This window comes from Onychostoma macrolepis, chromosome 17, assembly GCF_012432095.1.
Source record: "Onychostoma macrolepis isolate SWU-2019 chromosome 17, ASM1243209v1, whole genome shotgun sequence".
Classification (NCBI taxonomy): domain Eukaryota; kingdom Metazoa; phylum Chordata; class Actinopteri; order Cypriniformes; family Cyprinidae; genus Onychostoma; species Onychostoma macrolepis.
The window spans coordinates 28,077,727-28,098,287 of record NC_081171.1 but is presented as its reverse complement, the minus strand read 5'-3'; the positions used below and the strand labels follow the sequence as shown (position 1 = coordinate 28,098,287).

The following is a 20,561-nucleotide window of genomic DNA, read 5'->3' as shown; positions in this document are numbered from 1 at the left end:
TGGCACTTCAAGCCGTATCTAGAAATCTAGTTATAGTCTTATAAATGTTTATGTATTTTTTTTCTTTTTATTTATTATTTTTACTTTTTACTTTGAATATTAATGGTAGGCTACCCATTAGTACACAGACAGCAACTCAGTATTATATACATTTTTTTATTTTTTTATTTAAGGATAGGAAAGTGAGGCGAAGAAAGAACTCTCTTGCTGGCAAACAGCTGGCTCTTTGTGCTGAGTGGAAGTGAATGAGTTAGTCATGAATATTAATAAAGCCTCGCTGACGTTGCTTGATAACTTTCCTTGAGCGCCAGTCTTGTTAACTGGTTAATATTCATGATCCAAGCCCTCAACTTAGCAATGCCTGTCTTTCAGCAAATCAATTTTCAGAGCGTCACGGAATGTTCTTAATATTCAGGAGTCTGGCCGTCGCCATAGTAGGACTGTTCTCTCACATGATCTGAGCTGGCTGGAGTCCGGGAGACCGTCGCGCGGACAGAACGGAGGAGATGGCTGAAGGACGCTGGACCACGAGTCTGCTGGCTTTGATCGGCATCCTAGCGGCACTGACGAGCTGCGACATTCTTCCGTGGCAGGAGGAAAAGGTAGCAACCTTTACACAGCTGATGCTTTGTTTTGCATCATTTAAAGCCCTTGCCTTTTAAGAGAATTGGCAGAGACTACCAGCTTTTGAGCGATGTTGTGTTTATTATTATTTATTTTTCGGGGTCGTGAATTCAACATATTGTATTAGGCCTATGCTTCTCATGAAAGAGAGTGTGTCTGCATTTAAATGCCTTGTCTATTTTTAATGCATAACCTAATACAAATGTAATAATTTGAATTCTTTATTCATTCATGCATTCATTCATTCATTACTTATTGTTTGTCCTCTTTTTTTAGCTTAAATTTTCCAATTGATGCGTGACAGCGATCACTTAAACTGACTGAGGAAAGTAAGCTTCATTCATGATGCTCAGTCTGTCTCCCATTGTCTAGTTGCTATGGGAGCAGGATCCCTGTCATTGATCCACCAGTAGGAGATCTTAATATTTATATATTTTCTCTTTTTAGAATTAATTCCCTTTGTTCTGTTCTTAAGATCTGCATATTGGGGAAATGTCTTATCCATATTCGTATGATACTGTTGCACTAAAATAGATTTTAAGCATGTTATCAGAAAACTGAAAATGACAAGTTATATTTCGAACAGACTGTAGATTATTAAATGTATACAGCAATCTTACAAGTCACATTGTGGAATAGAATCTTTTATAATTTAATTTTTCACCACCATGTTTACTTTTGACTGTTGTCTTCACCGTGACATGTATATAAAAACAAACAAAAAAAGTAATATTTTTTTTAAATCATACAAAGTATAAAATATATCTGATCTTATCTGCCAGAGGGCCTCTCTTCTGTGTTGTTCATATCAAGCCACAGTCATTAAGTGGCTTAAACAACACAAGCAAAATCAATAATCACAGCACAAGAATTGAACTTTGAGACCAAACATACAAAAAAATACAAATTGTATTCAGAAGATCAATGTCATGTTTAAAGCAGAAGTTTGATTAGCTGTCTTCTATCCATCTTAAAATTGTTATTCATGAAAGAAAATATAATCAAAATCTTTTCAGATATCCTCTCTAAATATCTTCCAGCTGTGTTTCCTTCTCTTTAATGTCATTTCAGAACCTTCTGTTGCTGTCTAGTTCGAACACATAATTATCCTCTAGACATATGCAGTGTATAATTTCTCATTCAAACACAACTGTACTAGTTTGGTTGCAACATTACCATTAAGCAAGAGTATAATTATCATGTTTATCTGACTGTAATAGGAGTCACTGAATTAGAATTTGCATGTATTGCAAGTCAGGTATTTTCCTCAGCTTTGTAAATGGAGTAAGAGCAGACTTTTCGCTATGATTCATTATGAGTGAAGAACGTCACAAATCAATTTCTGCCCAAAAAAATTCTCTCATTCACTCAACGTATATACAGTTCCAGATGTATATGACATTCTTTCTTAAGATGAACACAGACAAAGATTTATTAGAAAAATAATCAATCTCTAAAATAAAATTATCAGTCAATCCATATAAGTGAATTGCTGCCCAAATGTTTTTTTTTTGTTTGTTTTTTTTAAGTTATTTTTATGGGCTTTTTTTTATTGAGATAGGACAGTAGAGACGTGACAGGAAAGTACTGGGTGGAGAGAGGGGCGCGGGTTCGGCAAAGGACCTTGAGACGGGAATCAAACTCAGGTTGCTGTGAGCGCATTGCACATCGATTCGACACACTAATCATGAGGCTATTGGCGCCAACTGGCTACCCAAATGTTGATGTTTATGTAAAATTTGATTGGCAGAGCAATGTTACAAGAGTGATGAGTGCACTAATTATATATCTACAGTAGGGCTGCACAATAAATCGCATGTGATTGTCATGTGCATCTCGTCAGAAAAATCCGGTTCTGTGATTAGTAGTAAATCTCCATCACGTGCATTCAGATAGAGCGGCATTTAATACACAGAGCCGTAGATCATTGACAAGCTACGCAATATCACGGTCATAATTGCAGGCGATTCATCTGCGATTATGAACGCGATATTGCGTAGCTCGTGTCGATTTACTACTAATCACAGAACCAGCTTTACAGATGAGATTCGCATGACAATCTCATAAGATTTATTGTGCAGCCCTAATCTACAGTCTACGAATTACTTAATCCTCTTCGTCCCATGTGAGACATAAGGCTGCAGCAGTCTGTGAATTAGTAGAGGGGATTTTACATAGTTAAGCCAATAGGTGGTGGCAAGTGAATATGTGAATGAGTCATTGAATGATTCACTCAGTCAATTTGCTCGGAACACTAATTCATTCAAGAATCAAACACTCCTACTCTGTGTTGCTCAGGGATGCAATGGTTTATTCTGCTCTGGAATTATTTTGGCAAAGCAAAAATGCACAAAACAACTGGTTTCTAAAAGCAATATTAAAGCAATATCAGACTAACCATCTTCCACACAATCATAACTGCGATTATCTGCAGATGAGTAAGCTGTGCTGAAATTTGTAACAACAGTAGGCATGTTTACATGCACTAATTTTTGTCAATCTGAATGAATGCAGTCCAGTTTCAGATTCAGAAATCTCTATTTACATGAACCCTAAACTCTTCAATCCGATTCACATTTTCATTTACCTTAGTTACATACCTAACCTAAGGAAATATCTCAAATATGTCAGAAAAGCTTTTTTGCAGATATTTAGTAAATATTCAGTCTACTCTACTGACAAGTTCATAAGACAAAAACCAATGCACATTTGTAAGATGTAAAACTGTATCTGAACAGAGGTCTTATTATAAAAAGGCTCTGGTAAACATTGCATCAAGGCATAGAGCATGTGGGCAGGGTATTTTTGAATCCAGCTGAGAAGATACAAAGTTTACATACTAAGGGTATGTTTACACGCTAATGATTGCATTTTTGTAGTTTACACAGAGATGATAATGGTTTCGTGTTCAAAAACATGCACTTTTGAGCCCATTTTCAAGAGTTTGTGTTTTCAGGCCCCAAAAATGCTGTTGTCTTGTAAATGAATGGCCAAAATGCTGAAGATTTCTGTTTTTAGTTTAAAAAAAAAAAAGTGTTCGTATGATTATTTCTACACCACTCCTTTCAATTCGATCAGAATTTCATTTGGATTGAGCTCAGTTTGATCGATTGAGGTTGAAGGTGTTTTTCAGTTTGATTACTAATGGCAAGGATGGCAAGGAGTCCTAGTTGAGACCGAGTCCACATGCTCCCGAGTCCATGACAAGACCAAGACTATGAAAATATGGACAATATTCTTGGACAAGGACATGGTCTTGGTCTAGTCATGGCCCCAGGGGCATGTTAACTTGGACTCCAGACTTGTGACACAAAAGTATGAATACCCCACTGTGGAATAAATGAATGAATAAAGGTTCTTATTCCTTTTCAATTCAGCTGAAACATGAAGCAACCACGCTGAGCTCCAGTGAACTGAGCAGTGTTGTATCTCGTACCGATCTGGACCGGATGTGGCAGAAAGACCTGAAGCCCATGCTTGTTGTGCGCTATCCTGGTTCAACTGGAAGCCAACACGTTCAGCTGGTCAGTGTGTGTTTGTGTATGAAAGCAAGTGTTAAATGTGACCGTGTTCGGTGTCTGAGTTTCTCTCTTTAGCATATTAAATCAACCCTCGGCTCGACGAAAGCGGGCTGGGAAGTGACAGAGGACACCTTCTATGCTCATACGCCTTATGGTCAACTTCCCTTTACCAACATAATTGCAACTCTCAACCCTGAGGCCAAACGTCAGTTGGTTCTGGCCTGCCACTTTGACTCCAAATACTACCCTCCACAGTGGGATGGCCGTGACTTTCTTGGAGCAACGGATTCTGCTGTTCCCTGCTCTATGATTTTGGAACTGGCAAGAGCCCAAGATGACGAACTAAAGACCCTGAAGGTATGGCAATGTACTCAGGAACATATACAGTATTTTTTATATATTTGTTTTTAATTTTAATATTTTTAGCAGATATGCTTTATTTTATTTTTTATTTTTTTATTTTTTACTGTGCAACTTTTTTCACAGTAAAATTTTCTTGGGAGACTTTTAGAAATATATTCCCTGTTAAAGCACTGCCACTACAGCCATAACCATGAGCATTGTGTTTCAACATGGTACATGATATTAAATAGATTATGAGTAGAGTAGATTAAGGAGAAATATAGGCTAATTGGAAAAACATGCCTCTACCTACACTTTTGCAAAACCTATACTTGTAATTTACGGCAGTTTCCAGCTGAAATGAACACTAGTAGCAGTAAAACGGTAACAACTTTTATTACTTTTCACATAAATTACATGTGCATAACATAACCTCTCCATATATATGCTTTCTGACATATAGTAAACTTGCTTGGTAGATACAGAGTACCTGATACAGAGATGCGGAGCATGAGTCCTGTGAGTCACAATAAAAAACCTCAAAGCAAGCTAAAATGGCATGGTTGCTTCATCAAATGCATTTTTATCTTACATTTACTTTTGTTAACATTATCAGGTTTAGAGTTGGGTTTATTGTAGGTGGTGCATAATTTTGGTGACATTAACATTTTGCTTTAAAGTGCCATGTAAAGAAATGTCACCACAGGCGCATTTTTGTAATGAGCCTCAGTTGTTAATGAGATAAAATCTATATTAAAACTGTTGTGAAGACATAATGTCAGTGGGGGTTGCTAGGGTGAGGTGATTTTTTTTAATCCCAAACTGCTTTTTTACTTCAGAAAAAGTAAAAAATCTCTTCTGTCATGTTTTGTGTTCATGTAAAGTGGTCAGTTTTCTAAATTGTTCTTCCTGAAACAGAAGTTGCAATTAAATTATCTTCAGCGTAATCAGACAAGCTACCGTTGAAATGCCGGTAGTTAAGAGTTATCGGAGATGATGATCAGGAAAGGGAGAAAACAGTTGAAAGCTTTATTGAACTAAATTGTTGTTTTGTTAATAATTATCTTATACCATTACCAATCTCTCTTTTCCAGTTGGTAGCTGAACACTAATTTGTGCCAATCATGGTTGTGCTGTATTCTGTAGTGTCACAGGTAGATGGCAGCATGTGTGTGTTTGCTCCTTCTCACAGGATTCTGGGTCAGACTTGTCACTTCAGCTCCTCTTCTTTGATGGAGAGGAGGCACTTTACCAGTGGACCTCTGAAGACTCTCTGTATGGCTCCCGTCATTTAGCCCACAAAATGGCGACAACAGCACATCCACCGGAAGCCACCAACACCAGCCAGCTCGACGGCATTGTACAGTTCTCTCACAAACAATGATTAATACATAAATATAGTTGACGCACAGCCAGACTAATCTAAAAACCACCCACTGTATCCTACTTATTGTTAGAATTTTTTTTCTGTTAGTATTCATTTATTCTATTCTTATTCACTGACTCATTCTTATGTTGTTCCAAATCTACAGTATATGCTCACTTTCATCCTTGAAAAAAACTGGTACTGTTAAAGTGCCCATATGACTTATGCACAGTGTTATAAGATTTCTGAAACTTTGTGTATGGAACACACTAATATTTAATTTGTTTCCTTCTGCTGTAGCTCTCAGATTACATCTTAACTTCCTCATAAGATTTTTCTTTTCACTGAAGAAAGATTTCTCTTACACAGCTATCTTCCTGCTGCACTATCAGCAGATATATTTTAGATGCAAATGCACCATTCACCATGACTATAGAATCTGAATATAGAATATAGTCCTGAATTATCTTGTATATGCAAATGGACAATCAGGAAAAGGTAAAAAAGCTGTCACTGGGGTGGTACCTTTTCAAATGGTACACTTTTGTACCTTGTTTACTCCTATATTGTGCATATTGGTACTTTAAAGGTACATAATAGTACCTGAAATGTACATATTAGTACAGTAACTTTTGAAAGGGTACTGCCTCAGTAACAGTTTTTGTACCTTTTTTTCCCTGAGAGTGTCTAAAGAACATGAATGCAAGCAAACATTGACAAACAACAAAACTGGTTAAAGTCTTAAACTGGTTGAAGTCCTTCATTTATTCAATTTCTCACCAGGATTTGTTTGTTCTTCTGGACTTGATTGGAGGTCCAAATCCTCGCTTCGGTAATCAGTTCTCCAGTACGACCCGATGGCTTTCAAGACTACAAAATATTGGTTAGTATTTTTCTGCTCTATTTTCTTGTCAAATCTTTTTTTTCCCACCCTTCTGGTTTCTCTTTCTTACCTCCAAAGAAATTTTGTTTTGTTATGAATGACAAAACACTACAGGTCAAATGTTTGTGGAAATTATGCTACACTACCATTCAAAAATGTGGAGAATGAAAGAAAGAATGATGCATTAAATGGATAAAAAGTGACAGTACTATACATATATTATGTTTAGACTTTTATGCTTAAGTATGTTAATCAACATCAAAATAAGTGCATTTTTTAAGCTTGACAAAAGATTATTAAACCATAATGTTTTAAAATATACTTTAAGGTAAAAAAATAATAATTTGCCATTTTTTAAGGTTTGACTGAAGTACACCACAAGTGTATATATTCATTATAATTAAGAACACTTGTTTTTTTGTTTTTTTTACAAAGGAAGCAAAAATAAACTAATATTTATTTATTATTAAAAGTAATATTATGTGTAAAATATAAGCTACTCAGTATTGATATCTTCTTTATTGAACTGTTAAGGCACTATGACACAAGCTATCACACATTTCCTGTTCAGTCGTCTCTGCATGACTCTACAAATGTCTTGAATTGAATGTAATATTTTTTAGGAATCTCCATTGCCATATGATTAATTTTCCCTCAGTAATCAGGATTTATCTCTGTATCCCCTATTTGAGCAGTCAAGAACGAAGCCTCTCACATATTCTGTTGTTTACTGAAAACTCTTGCTTTTGCATCTACACTATTAGGTATCAGTATAAGTCCAAGACAGCCACCATATTGACTAGCACAACATAAAAAAAATTTGACCTTTATAAAAACAACAAATAAAATATTCTAAATGAATTGATGCTGAATGGAAAACTCTCTTTCGTGTTATCTAGAGCGTCGGCTGCATGCGCTCGGTCAGCTGGAGAATCACCCTAATGAGGTTCAGTACTTCTGGCCTGGCCTGCATGTGGGGCTCATTCTGGATGACCACATACCATTTCTCAACCGAGGTAAAAGACTCCTCTCTGAGATTTGTGAATATTCATATAAAAAGCATTTAGGCCTTATGTATGTATTTTTCTGCGCTCCTAGGGGTCCGGATTCTCCATCTCATTTCGACTCCTTTTCCTGCGGTGTGGCACACCTTTGACGACAACGAGGAGAACCTGGATCGAACCTCCATCAGCAACCTCAACAAGATCCTGCAGGTCTTTGTTCTTGAGTACCTCAACAAGAAAAGTCAGAACCCTATTGCTGAAGTCTCCTAATGTTCCCAAAATGTACCATCAATCGCCTCATTTCTCAAGCACAGGAGACAATAGTGCATTTGACATTCCAATTTAGCCAGTTTCACCAATTACATTTTTTAACCAATTTTTATCACACAATCAATTTTTGTCACACATTTAGTATTCATCTGTGAGTTCATTGCAGCTGGAGCTGCATACGGTATGTCTGTGGACTGTTAGAATTCAGAAGACATTTAAGTGATCCAGGATCAGACTCTGTATGCAGGGTTCACTGTGTCAGCAACAGTGTTTTCTTTATATGCGCTGGCTTTCGAAGCCCTGTTCATGCCCCAGGACATAAATACCTACAAAATAAAGATGGATACTCAATATATCTTATTTTTTTGCTTGTTATATGAATAATAGAATTTATAATAGCCTTACTTTGTAACCTTTTTGACTTCAAATGTAAACTGTTTTATGAATCAACAAACATGTGTAAAGAATCATACTGTTTAATGATGCTTGTGTGATTCTGTAAGCTGCTGCTATTGTCATGTGTTCCTCACTGACCGGTGGGATATGAAAGCTTTTATTGTAGTTTTAAACATGTATCCATTTCAAATAGCTGTTCATGGTGTGAAACAGCGAATAAACAGTTTACAAAGCAGTGGTCAAAACATACTTAGGCTTCTGAGTGTTCATTTAATTATAAAACTTTGCCTGTGCATATGTAACTGAATCAAGTTGATTTCTGGTTATTTCCAGTTTCTGTGTTTTAAATTCTCCATCTGAAAAACTAGATATGCAGGAAGCTCTTAATGTCTATGTTTGTCTGTATCTTAGACTGCTTTCATGGATCTGGGTGTTCCCAGACACAAGAACTTACACACCACATGATCGTGATACTGCCATGAATTCCAGTGTCAAAAGTCCCCAGATTTATTGCACCCTCGTATAGTAATATGGGTTTTCCATGCACTGGGTGTAGTTATGGTATTCATTTATAAAAACATAGTCACTGCAGTGCGGTACATTTATCAGTTTACTTTGTATAGTGCTGTATTAGACTTGTTTCATGCCTAAGATTTTAATTTCATATTTTATTTCAGCTTTTTTAACAAATATGTTTTGTTAAACATAACAACACTAGTTCTGTCAGACATCATAAAACTGAAGTCTGCACTTTTTATAAGTGAATCAAAAAGTAGCTCTAGTCAACAGTTTGTCTAAGAGATTCCCATCAGTGAAGCAACATTTGATGGTGTGAAACGTGTGTCATATGACTGTTGGTTACAGTTAACATGATACAATCAGTGAATAGTGCAAAGGCTTTGAATACCTACATTGCATTAAACAGCAACATGTCTAAGGGGCATCTTAAAACAACTGATACTAGAGATTTTTTCAGATATATCTTGATTTTTTTTACCCATTTTATATTAAGTGTCACTACTATGTACTAACATTTAAATGAATCATGTGATCCAATACACTTATTGTGAACACGCATTGTACACACACACACACACACATACATATATATATATATAAAATACCTGAATGTAATTTGCATTTGTAATTCATTTCTGTAATTACATCAAATTACACTATTGGCCCTGTCTTAATCAACTCAACCTAACCATAAAACATGTCCTTACCAGTATCCCATCACAATAGCACCAAAAGTGTTCTGCAATACAAATTATGTATTGTCTATCTGCAATATGTAGTGCACCAAAAGATTATTATTATTTGATGTTATCAAACTTTGATAAGTGAGACACTTTGAGAACAGAGCAGGCAATTGCCTAGGGGCCCTCTGGCTTTGAGGAGGGGCCTCCATAAATGTAACATCCCCTATATGCTAGTCCACCAGTCAAGACGGGCAGAAATACTAGCCTCATTGTTCATTGGATAGGCCTATAGCTGAATTGTCACTCATCTGCAAATTGGCGCCCCCGCTTGCTGAGAAGGTGCCGTGCACAGAAGCTGTGTGAGAAGTGGAAAGGGGGGCGTGGCCCTCCTTGTCCGCTCCATTAGTGGGACAAGTGGGCTTTCTTCCAAATAACGCACATTTCATTCATAATATTAAAACACAGGCCTATAATTTGCACGTTTTTGTTTTTTCTGAATTGTGTTAAATGTCTAATAAAATAAATAGGTAATACAAAACGATTATGTGGAGGCGAATTGGTTTAGTCTTGACTTCTGGTCGTAAGTGACAGTGTTGGGGGAAATCTGTTGATTGTCCAGTGCCAAATAAACACAGAGTGTTTATTATGTATAGAGTATATTTATTTAAGTTCTGATAACTTCTACTGTTTTGTGCAGAATTGTGTTTTTCAAATGTTTTGTTGAAGGATTTGTGAAGAAATATAAGCTTGTCTTACAATTATATTGTTATAGTAAAACATGGCTGTTTGTGCAAAATTTTTTGCAAAAAAACCTACAAATGTTTTTTTTTCTCGGATGGGGGGGGCTCAGAGGGGGTCTCGTCCGGAGAGTAATTCAATGTAGAACCGCCACTGAATGCAGGTGTGTGAGCTGTCATCTGTTTTGGAGTGATTGCAACGTATTCTAAACATAGACTTGTTCTGTAGATCAGCGTGATTCCTGGAAAGATAATTAACAGCTTTATTACGAGTTTGAAAGAGCGCGAGCGCCGTTGAAGCGACAAGAAGCGATGCTTTGAATTTGCGCGTACAATGAATGGCATCGCATCGGGGGCTGACTATAGCAAAATAGCTACAAAAAGTAAAAGCAGAGAAGTTTGTATCCAAAATTAAAAAGCAAACACACTAGAACATTTTTTTAATGGTTCAAAAACATTGACGTCATGCTCTAAATTTGGCTGATGATTAGGATTTCTGCTCTAACACTTGTAATTTCAGTTTCAACTAACTAAATAACTTTTTTTCCTGCTTAGTAGCGACCGTGTCTTTCTGATCCACTTGATTTGTGTGTGTGTGTGTGTGTGTGTGTGTATATAGGCTATATATATATATATATATATATATACTGTAGGCTATATATGTAATATTTAACAATGCAATACATAATATCATATTATTGATATTAATAATATGACAATAGCCTATCTGTAGTCAATATTGATTAAATGGGACGGGGAAATCCTGCCCATGCCCAGCTAGGGGATTATCAAAAAATGATAAAAGCACTTAGCTACTGAAGTGGTATTCTGGAACTGCGATTAAATTAAATAAAACAGCAAAATAATAACAACAACATCTTCATCAAACAAAAAAAGAGATTACCTTAGATAAAGTTTGATTAATATGTACATATACTAGTCAAAAGTTTGGGCCCTATTTCTAATGTTTTTGAAAGAAATTTCTTATGCTCATCAACCCTGCATTTATTTGATCAGAAAAAAAAGTAATATTCAGCAAGGATGTGTTAAATAGATTTTTTTTTAAAAGTGATAGTAAAGACTTATATTGTTATAAAAGATTTATATATATATATATATATATATATATATATATTTAAACATATTTTTAATAATCAAAAAATCATGAAAAAGTATCACAGGTTATAAAATAAACATTAAGCACTGTTTCTAACATAATAAATCAGCATATTAGAATGATTTATGATCATGTGACACTGAAGACTGGAGCAATGGCTGATGAAAATTCAGCTTTGCATCACAGAAATAGGCCTATATTTGAAAGTATAGTAAAATAGAAAACCATTATTTTAAGTTAATATTTCACAATATTAATGTTTTTTTCTGTATTTTTGATCAAATAGGCTAAATTCACGCTTGATGAGCATAAGAGACTTCTTTCAAAAACATTTAAAATAGCAATGTTTCCACATTTCTGTACTGTATAAGTAAAAATATACAAAATTTAATGTTAAATGTTGTATAAATCAAAAGGTTAGGAATCATATTTGTCTCAAGTGCTTTTTATTGGTGGTGGGCTCCTAATGTCTAGAACCGGCTCTGTAGCAAAGACATCGAATATAAAGTGGGACAAGTTTCATTTTAATTGTGTCTTAAATAATATAATAAATAACATTTAAAGGAACGAAAAAAAGTATTTCCCCAGAAACATTTAATAACAAGTGTCCATTTGTTTGTATTTGAACAAATCTGTTTGTAAAACATTTGAATAAGTTTGGTACTTTACAATGGAATCTCCCGTATACATTCCTTTCCTCCGATAATGACTCGCATTCCTAATTTGAAAGCTAATTATTAACTAAAAGGTTATATTTATAAACGCAAACTCGGAAGACAGGAGTAATAACAGTGGGCGGCTCGGTAGCAGCGGAGCTCCTCGTTGCTCCTCCTCCGTGGGGCTGAAGGGAGGTTCACACACTGAAATCTGATACATGTGCTTACAGATGAGCTCTTGTCCTCGTGAGTTTATCCTGATCGCGCAGTCCGTGCGAGAGAATCGGCTGGTGTAAATGGAGATATCTCGAGAGCCGTGCTTACTTCTGGATTTCTAGAGCACAAACTGAAAGAATGATCTTATTGCACAGTGCCGATCACACTCTGGTGCTTTACGTACTTTATTATTTCTTTATGATTAATCTCTTTTGAGAATAGCTCTAACAGGTTGGACTGAAGTTTTAAGCAATGGATCCAGTAACGAGGTGGACACCAACACAGGTTGTTGACTGGATGAGGGGTGAGTTTTGTAGTTCCTGCATAATATGTTTGCTGCTTTTCAAATGTTTGGATATAAATGGCATCTCTCGGTCTGGTTAGCCGGTGTGTTTTGTTTATCTGCACTTTCGATGAAACCAAGATTAGTGTCAACAATGTTTAAGCACAAACAAAAACAAACTTGTATGTTTAAAGAAACGCATGATCCTATCGTGTGGCAGAAAAAGACATGCTTATGAAAAGAACATCCCGCTGTATTGTGTGTTTTTTGATTGTTATGCACGCATGTTATGTGGGAGTGCTTTACACCCACAGTTCTTGATTGTTGAAGACAGATTTATCAAACCGTTCATCGTTTTTCACTTCTAGAAGATAATTATACACTGCCATCAGAGCAGATGATTGACACATAAAGGACTATTCTTCAGTGTTGAAGAACTTGCTCGTGTAGCAGTGAATTACAGTTATACTGGAATGAAACATTTGTCCAAGTGTGAATGCAAATCAGATTCAAGAGTTGTGGTATTTGTACATGTGCAATCAATGGAAGGAAAGATCAATGTAAGAGTAATAATGCAGGAGTCAAATGCGAATAGGACCACCTGTTATTGCATGAGTTATAGAGTCAAATTCCACAATGTTTATTATTATTAACATCATCATCGTGTTTTCATACGATCTGTTTATGGTTTACTGAGGGTTGGGTTGTTAGTGGTGAACATTTTATTCAAAAATGTATTCTTATGTGAAATGCCAGCAATCATGCGTGTGTGTTTTCTCATGAGATCAGTTTAGAAATATGGAAATATGTGCTTTTCTATGATGTCCCAAGCATAGACCTAAGTATTTTTTTTTTTTTCAAAGAATAATTCTTTTTTTGTTGAAATCAAATAAAAAGCATTTGTATCAGTGGGTCTTAAAAGGTTGGCACATGCTCTAAATATGATTCATAGAAAAAAAAAAATGTAGTTCAGTTGTTTACTTGTTTTTTTTGTTTTTGTCCTCAAAGTAATAAAATGTATTTTTAGATTTTTACATGGGCAATTTTTCTGAATTTGACTAGGCACCGTAGACCTCCGTAAAAAGTTGTGTTTTTCCCTATAAAACTACTTAAATGAATCATAACTTAACTTTGCAATTAATGTTACCATTTTATGTCCTTGTGGTGAGTCCCTTATTAATTAATTTAAGGAACACACATTAATTTGTCTGACAGTACACTTATTGAGTGTGTTCATCCTGGAGTTATAACTTGCTTAAGGGCACAATGGTGGCAGTTAATGAATCAACCGTTGCAGGGGTTGAACCAACAACATTCAGTTACCAGCCTAAGTCTTTAACTGCTATGCATGCCAGATGACTCTAAATTAAATTGGAATAGCCTTTGAGCACATACAGTGCTATGGAAGTGTAAACTGTACTACATTGCCAACATTCAGAAAAAAAGAACAAGAGCATCCGTTTTCTGTTGAATGAAATGCCCCAAGGCTTTAAAGGTTTGTAGTAGTTCATATGGAGGCTTCTCTTTACTCTCAGTGTCGTTTTATTTATTTTTGGATTTCTTTGTACTCACGAGAGTCAGTTGAATTAAATGGTTTTTCCCAGGAAGGAGTAGCCTACCTGCCAGGTGTATTTAATTTATATTTACTAAGATGCATCATGTACTTTGCCTCGTGTTATGCTATTGGTAGCTTTAGCTTTTTTTATTATTTATTTATTTTTGCTTCTGCTGTTGAAAAATGGTCTAGTTGATTTGAACAGGTTTTCCCATTCTCACACTTTCTTCCATGCGAACATGCATGACCAAACAGTAAAAGTTGAATGTCAAGTCTTTAAAACTTTTTCTGATTTGGAGTGTATTCATGGAATGTTCTGCAGAAACTGGAGTGAATAATTTCACACTTACGAGTTATGTTTCAGTCCTACTCCCACACTTGTTGAAGGACAGCTGGGTGCCTTACATTCTTTTTTAAATCTTCAGAAGCATCCAAAAAAAAAGTTCTCAAACTACTGAGATGATTGAGTTACAAAACCTATAAATGACCTAAATGATGCAAAGCACAATAAAAATATTATAATAGTTAGGGATGCATTTTATCAGACATTGGCTGATTAAAAACAGCCGATGATCAGAGACGACTATATCCTGTCAGTCAAAAGGAGGAGGAAAAACATGTCTGACTTCAAGTTGTGTGTTAAGAAAATGTTCTCGTGTTGAACTCAGGGCTGTCAGAGTTAACGCGATAATGAAGCAAACCTGTTTAAAAGAGCGCTGTTAACATTAATCATTTGTTACATTATACATACTGTATATTTAAAAACTATACCTGCATGTAATTACATGTGTAATTAATTTCTGTAATTACGTCAGAGTACAACATTAATCCAACACCTACTCTTAACCAATCCCTAAAACTAACCATACCATAAAACCTGTCTCTAACTTTTCCAGCATCCCATCTCAATTGCAGAATTTTGTGATGATATATGCTAAATATAGAATGCAGAAACTGCAGAAAAGTTTCTGAACTTGTGTGTTTGTTTTTGTTAATCATTAATGATGTAATTTTCTAACAATGATCTCATTCAAAAATGAATGGTTTTCCAAACCATGACATCTAATAGATGACAGTGACAGTGATATTTTAAGATATTCTGGGGGGAAAAGAACATCTTAACCTGGGGATGGGTGAAATTGTGAAAGGTTTCCGTTGCTAAAAGTGTGGTAACAATTACTCGCTACTTTTTCACAGACTACACAAAGTTACCTTACTAACCAACCTGCAAAAGCACATCCCTCTAAAGCACATCGACTCTTTCAAATATTTCCATATCTGTAAACTTGAATGACAGGAATATATTTGTTAAAGAACATTTTGCTAATTTGATAGTGTCACAAAGTGTTGCAGACGGACAGACATGATACACAATCAAATATCCAACAGAAAGTCTTTAATAATAACGCACAGGTAAACAGGACAGAAGGTAGTAGACAACACTCGTAACGCAAACGAGACCGGACCCTGAACACAGGAACAAAACAAAACAGGAACTAACAAAACCAAGGTTAATTAATGACAACCATCTGAAACCATAAATAATCAAATCATAAACCGTGACAACAAATGACAAGTGGGAAAAATCAAACAAAGGCAGACCGGAACTAAAGAATACAAACTAAAAGTCCATGAAACTGAAACTAACTGAACATAACGGTGACAATAAGTTGGGTAAGGCTACCGGTGATGTGGAACCAACAAGTGTAGCTTTTCTACTATATTAATGCTTTAATCTAATGTTTTCCATCCACGTAACCACAACACCATATGTGAACCCTTAGATCTTGGTATCACCATATGGTGTCTTCATGAGATTCTCGTAAATATTTAATGGAGACTCTCTGTTGAAGTTTAAATGGAAGAGGTGCCTGGAATTTCCTGTTCTCTTCTTTAATTTGACGGGAATGTATTTTTGTAGTGTACAGAATAGAACTGTTTTATTTTTCTTAAAGACAATGCAGACAAAAATACAGTACAGAATTTTATACCATTGATCCTTTCTCAGACATTTTCATTCCAACACTTTCTACTTTTCCACACAAGACCTTTGATCCCACTTTGGAAATCCGTTGATATTTGCATGAATCCATGCTCCGTTTATAACAGCACTGAGTTGACAAGGCGTGAGCCTGCTGGTTTTTGCATTTAGAACTGAACAACACAATGTGAATCTCCCAGATCACTGTAGCTTTGTAGTGCCAGCGTAAGAGCAGAGATCTCTATAAACATGCAGCTTAACGCAACAGGCGAAATGTAACCTCAGTTAACACATGATCACACACAGTTCACTGCCCCTCCATGGGTGCCTAGCCAGGCAGAAAGTTGGACGGGACACTGTGGGTTCACTGCGGCAAAAGGCTAATCCTCAGGAACAAATGGAATGCCTATTAAATACACAAGTTCAAGGGATAGAAATAAGCTTTGGGCAAACTTAGATTTGAATGACCAACTTCAGTTCTTGTTTAGAGAGTTCCTTTATTATGGGGAAAATTTAAACTTCATGCCATTAAAAAAATTCTGTCACTATATACTCACGTTATTACACACCCATAAGACTTCGGTTCATCTTAGAAACACAAATTAAGATAATTTTAATGAAACGTGAGCGATTTTGGTCCTTACATTGAAAGTCCATTCCACCAAAACGTTGGTGCATGGATGCAAAAATGAAATTTTTTAAACTAATTTTAACATCAGCCAGGTTAAAAGGCCCTGATATACTCACGACAAAGTTCTTTTTTCTTCTTTGCTTAGAGTTTAGAAGTTGGAAATATCTTAGCAGTGGTGCACTGTTTGCAAAAATCCCATTGCCCCCTACTGCTGATAGCACTATTTAGATGAATACATAAATATGTGCTGCTCTCAATGACAAAATAAATACACTACAAAAATTACTGTGGTGAAAAAATAGCAGTTAAGAAAGCATCTGATCATAGCAATTGTGGATATGTTTGCACCATCTCTGGAATTCGGCACTCCAGTCAAGTCACATCACGTTTATTTGTACAGCAGCTTTACAGTGTTAAACATTTAAAATGGCGTCACATTCAGTTAGAACTTTAATTTCTACTATAAATCAGCCTGCCAGTGTTATTGTTTTTATGTGCGAATGAATAGAAAAAATGAATGGGATTTCCACATCAAAGAAGGCAGAGCCATATAGCCACACCTACCTATTATGTATTCGCCACAGAGCAATGGTAGTTCAAAGGTGTTTACCAGCTGGAGAAAACCTTTAAGGAAAGTATGAATCAATCACCAAATGAGCTTTTTTTCTTTCTTTTTTTTGACTGATTTGGATTGAAATGACGTCACATCAGTTTGACACAATTGCAAAACCCCATTATAAAAACCCATAGGAAAAGAGAACCCATGGCAAAGTGGTCCTGCGGGTTTTAATACGGCTGCAATTTCAAGGCATTGTCATTCATGTCCGTAGCACAAATGGTGTGAGAGATAGAAATATTGTTGCTTGTGGTTTCAGTCTTTGCAAAACTTTATAAATGTTCTATTAATGTATTATAACAATTATACTAAACAAACAAACAAAGTTAGTTCAGTTGACTGCACTGAGTTGCTGTAGTTATCTTCCTCTGGTGTGTTTCCGCTGCTCATGAAAAAGAAAAAAAAAATCACAAAAGAATTGGGTCTCCCATTGCACGGTGTAAAGGTCACATTATAATACCCCTCATCCAGCACCTGCATTTGGGTAAACAGAGGCAGGGTGTTACTGTGCATGCACAGACAAAGAGCCAGAACTGCATCAGGGCATTATGGGAAATCCTGATCTCGCCTTCATGTGGCCACTGCTGTAAAAAAAAAAAAGCCATACCTTCATTTATTGAGTCTTTGTTCATTGCATACTTGCATATGATCAGGCAAATGTCTGTATCCTGACAAGGTTAAAAATGATTTGCTTTGTATTTAAACAGTTTAAATTTTAAGTTTAAGTTTTTTTTAGGGAAAATGAATGTACATATTGCAAAAAGACCAGTCCAGCATGTCATCTCGATAAATGCATGTACATGCTTGACATCAGTCTCATGTGCGTCAGTCAGAGGGGTTTGTGTTTGTGTGAGATCCGAGAGTAACAGCATCACAGGGTTGAGTCAGTCGCTCATGCTGTCATTCACTGAGAACAGCTTGGTGGATGTGACTCATCTACAGCAATAACATTCACATGCTTTGAAAGACACCAGCCATAATATCCTTTGTCCATTCTCTCAGTGTTCACTCAGGATCTATTCATACGTTCACAACGTATTGATTTACTGTATTTTCATACTTAAGTATAAGGAGTTAACTTGCACAACTTCAGTGAAATTAAATATGTCTCTAGAGTGCTGTATTCATGCACTACAATTGATTAGTAAATGAAGACATTTTTTTTCTTTTTTACTTTGTTGTGTCTCAAGTCTATTTTTCTGGGAATAGAGCTAAAATAGCAGACTGTAGTACTGTCTTCAACCTTCTGTGACCTATAGGGCTGGGTGGTATGGGCGATATATAATGTGGCATGTGTTTGTGTTCACCAAAATTTATTTTCCATTGAAAGACTGATACCAAATTAAAAGTTTTCATTTCATTTATACTTTTCAATTACATAATTATGTTTTAACTCCAGTTCTTTGTTTAAATTAATTTAAATGGTAATAAAAACTTGATTTATTTGAAAAATTACTTAATAAAGACAACACTGAGTGACTCAAATAATATGTATTACAGTGTATAGATTTATCAAAATCCTCTCTTGAGTTATTTTTCTGGCTAATTCACAAATGATGGACACACTGTTTTATTGACATCGTTCTGCAGTTGAATTACTGATTGAGTGATTACATGAGACATTTCAGTATGTTGTACTGTTTCTTTCAACACTTCTCATTTTCATTTGTGTTTATTTCATGCAATAACTAGTATCTAAAGCACTTCAAGCTATAGTAGTAAAGAGGAAGGAATGATCTGTTCATGTGTGGCTATAAGTGATTTTCCACATCATATTAAAGAGCCAGAACAACACAAAAATTGGCAGAATTTGAAGGCAGAGACTTTGGAAGTGTATTGTGATTATTAGATGGCAGGTGCATTACAAATAATGTTTAGTTCAAGTGAAAACAGCATGGACTGAAAGGTCTTGTGGTCACATGCACTCGTGTCCCATCCTGGTATCTTGTGCAGATAGAACCTAAAGAAGGTAAGCAAGTTTACTTTTTAGCTGGTTATGACATGAGCTGAGAGATTAAATTGAACTTTGCAGAGACAGAACTGATATCTTCCTGGACAAGAAGACCATAAACAACATCACTTTTCTGTTCCTCACCCATCAAAGCTGTCAAATCATTCAAAGTGAACACATTTTAGGTGCTGAGTTTGGATCGCTTTTAAAGTACACTGACTTTATTTTCACATTGCAAACATTTTTGAGGATAGGAAGTTATAGCATTTCACCAGCTTTTTGAGAGGCGTTCTAAAACTTTTCCACCAAAATAAAAGCATGTCTATATGTCGAGATATGCTGCAAGAAAGTAATGGCATGAAGAGAGAACTGTACAAAATGATTGCACTGCAAAATAAAGTCTTATTCAATATAATAATTGCCATTTAGCTCTTGTTTTGGGCTGGTATCACTCATTTTCCTGTGCCTTTGAGAAGTGCAGAGCATCCATAATGTCATTCCCCATGGAGAAGTAAGGGGGGAAAAACCTGTAGTATTCCTTTAAAATGTGTTATTGCATTTTAGCTCCTTTCAGCAGGAAGATCCACAACCACCCAAAGAAAGGGCAACGCATTCCCTTGAGGTTTATGTTGTCTTCTGGCTCTCATTACACGTTTTACCCTATATTGGGTCTGTTTGCAACCAGCAAGTTGAAAAATGATGCAGGAATTTCATAATTGAGATGTTTTCCATTGGTTCAGTACATGTTCTATGCTAAAATAAGGGTGTGACAAGGTAGTTGTTAAGATATTGGGGTAACATGGGAGGTTTGTCTCAGTAATTATGGTTTGGCAGAAGGCGATGCGGCAGAGTTTGGTAAGGGTAGACCCAGTCACAGATGCCTTTTTTGTTTTCAAAGCTACTTCTGATTACAGGTCTCTCAGACTGACTTTCATGGTGTCTGCACTGTTCAGCCACAACAATTACTGTATAAGGAGTTAATGAGGAGATTTTGGCAAGCGTGAGAACACGGAGCAGTTTGTACAGGCCTGTCTCTGAATGGCTGCTGGGCAGAAACCACACATTTTCTGTGTGCAGACAAGTGGAATGTGTGAAACCACCTGCATTATATGTAAATCATGCAGTCATTTCTAAAGAAGTGCTCACAAGCGCTAGCAGAAAAAATTAAACAAAAGCAGAAATTGCAGCACTCACTATGGGAAGCAAAGTA

At 35.9% G+C, this 20,561-nt stretch overlaps 2 protein-coding genes across 2 annotated transcripts in view; both read left to right on the top strand.

Annotated features, from left to right (window-relative positions):
- The first annotated feature begins 277 nt into the window (after positions 1-277).
- On the top strand, positions 278-8,655 carry qpct (glutaminyl-peptide cyclotransferase). Its single transcript, XM_058749758.1, has 7 exons — positions 278-602; positions 4,002-4,148; positions 4,221-4,502; positions 5,680-5,847; positions 6,637-6,736; positions 7,636-7,752; positions 7,835-8,655. Exons 1-7 carry the CDS (start codon positions 507-509, stop codon positions 8,008-8,010), a joined length of 1,086 nt encoding a protein of 361 aa, XP_058605741.1. The 5' UTR covers positions 278-506; the 3' UTR covers positions 8,011-8,655.
- Positions 8,656-12,284: 3,629 nt separating this feature from the next.
- Positions 12,285-20,561, top strand: part of LOC131523133 (connector enhancer of kinase suppressor of ras 3-like) — a 44,906-nt gene continuing 36,629 nt past the window's right edge. Inside the window, exon 1 of the mRNA XM_058749221.1 lies at positions 12,285-12,638. Within this exon, the coding sequence (XP_058605204.1) occupies positions 12,587-12,638 (52 nt within the window). The 5' untranslated portion in view covers positions 12,285-12,586. The remainder of the gene's footprint in view (positions 12,639-20,561) is intronic.

Coding starts and splice junctions, on each gene's coding strand:
- qpct (XM_058749758.1), top strand. CDS start 507: ATGGCTGAAGGACGCTGGACCACGAGTCTGCTGGCTTTGATCGGCATC. Junction 4,503..5,679: donor ACGAACTAAAGACCCTGAAG/GTATGGCAATGT, acceptor TCCTTCTCACAG/GATTCTGGGTCAGACTTGTC. Junction 6,737..7,635: donor TTCAAGACTACAAAATATTG/GTTAGTATTTTT, acceptor CGTGTTATCTAG/AGCGTCGGCTGCATGCGCTC.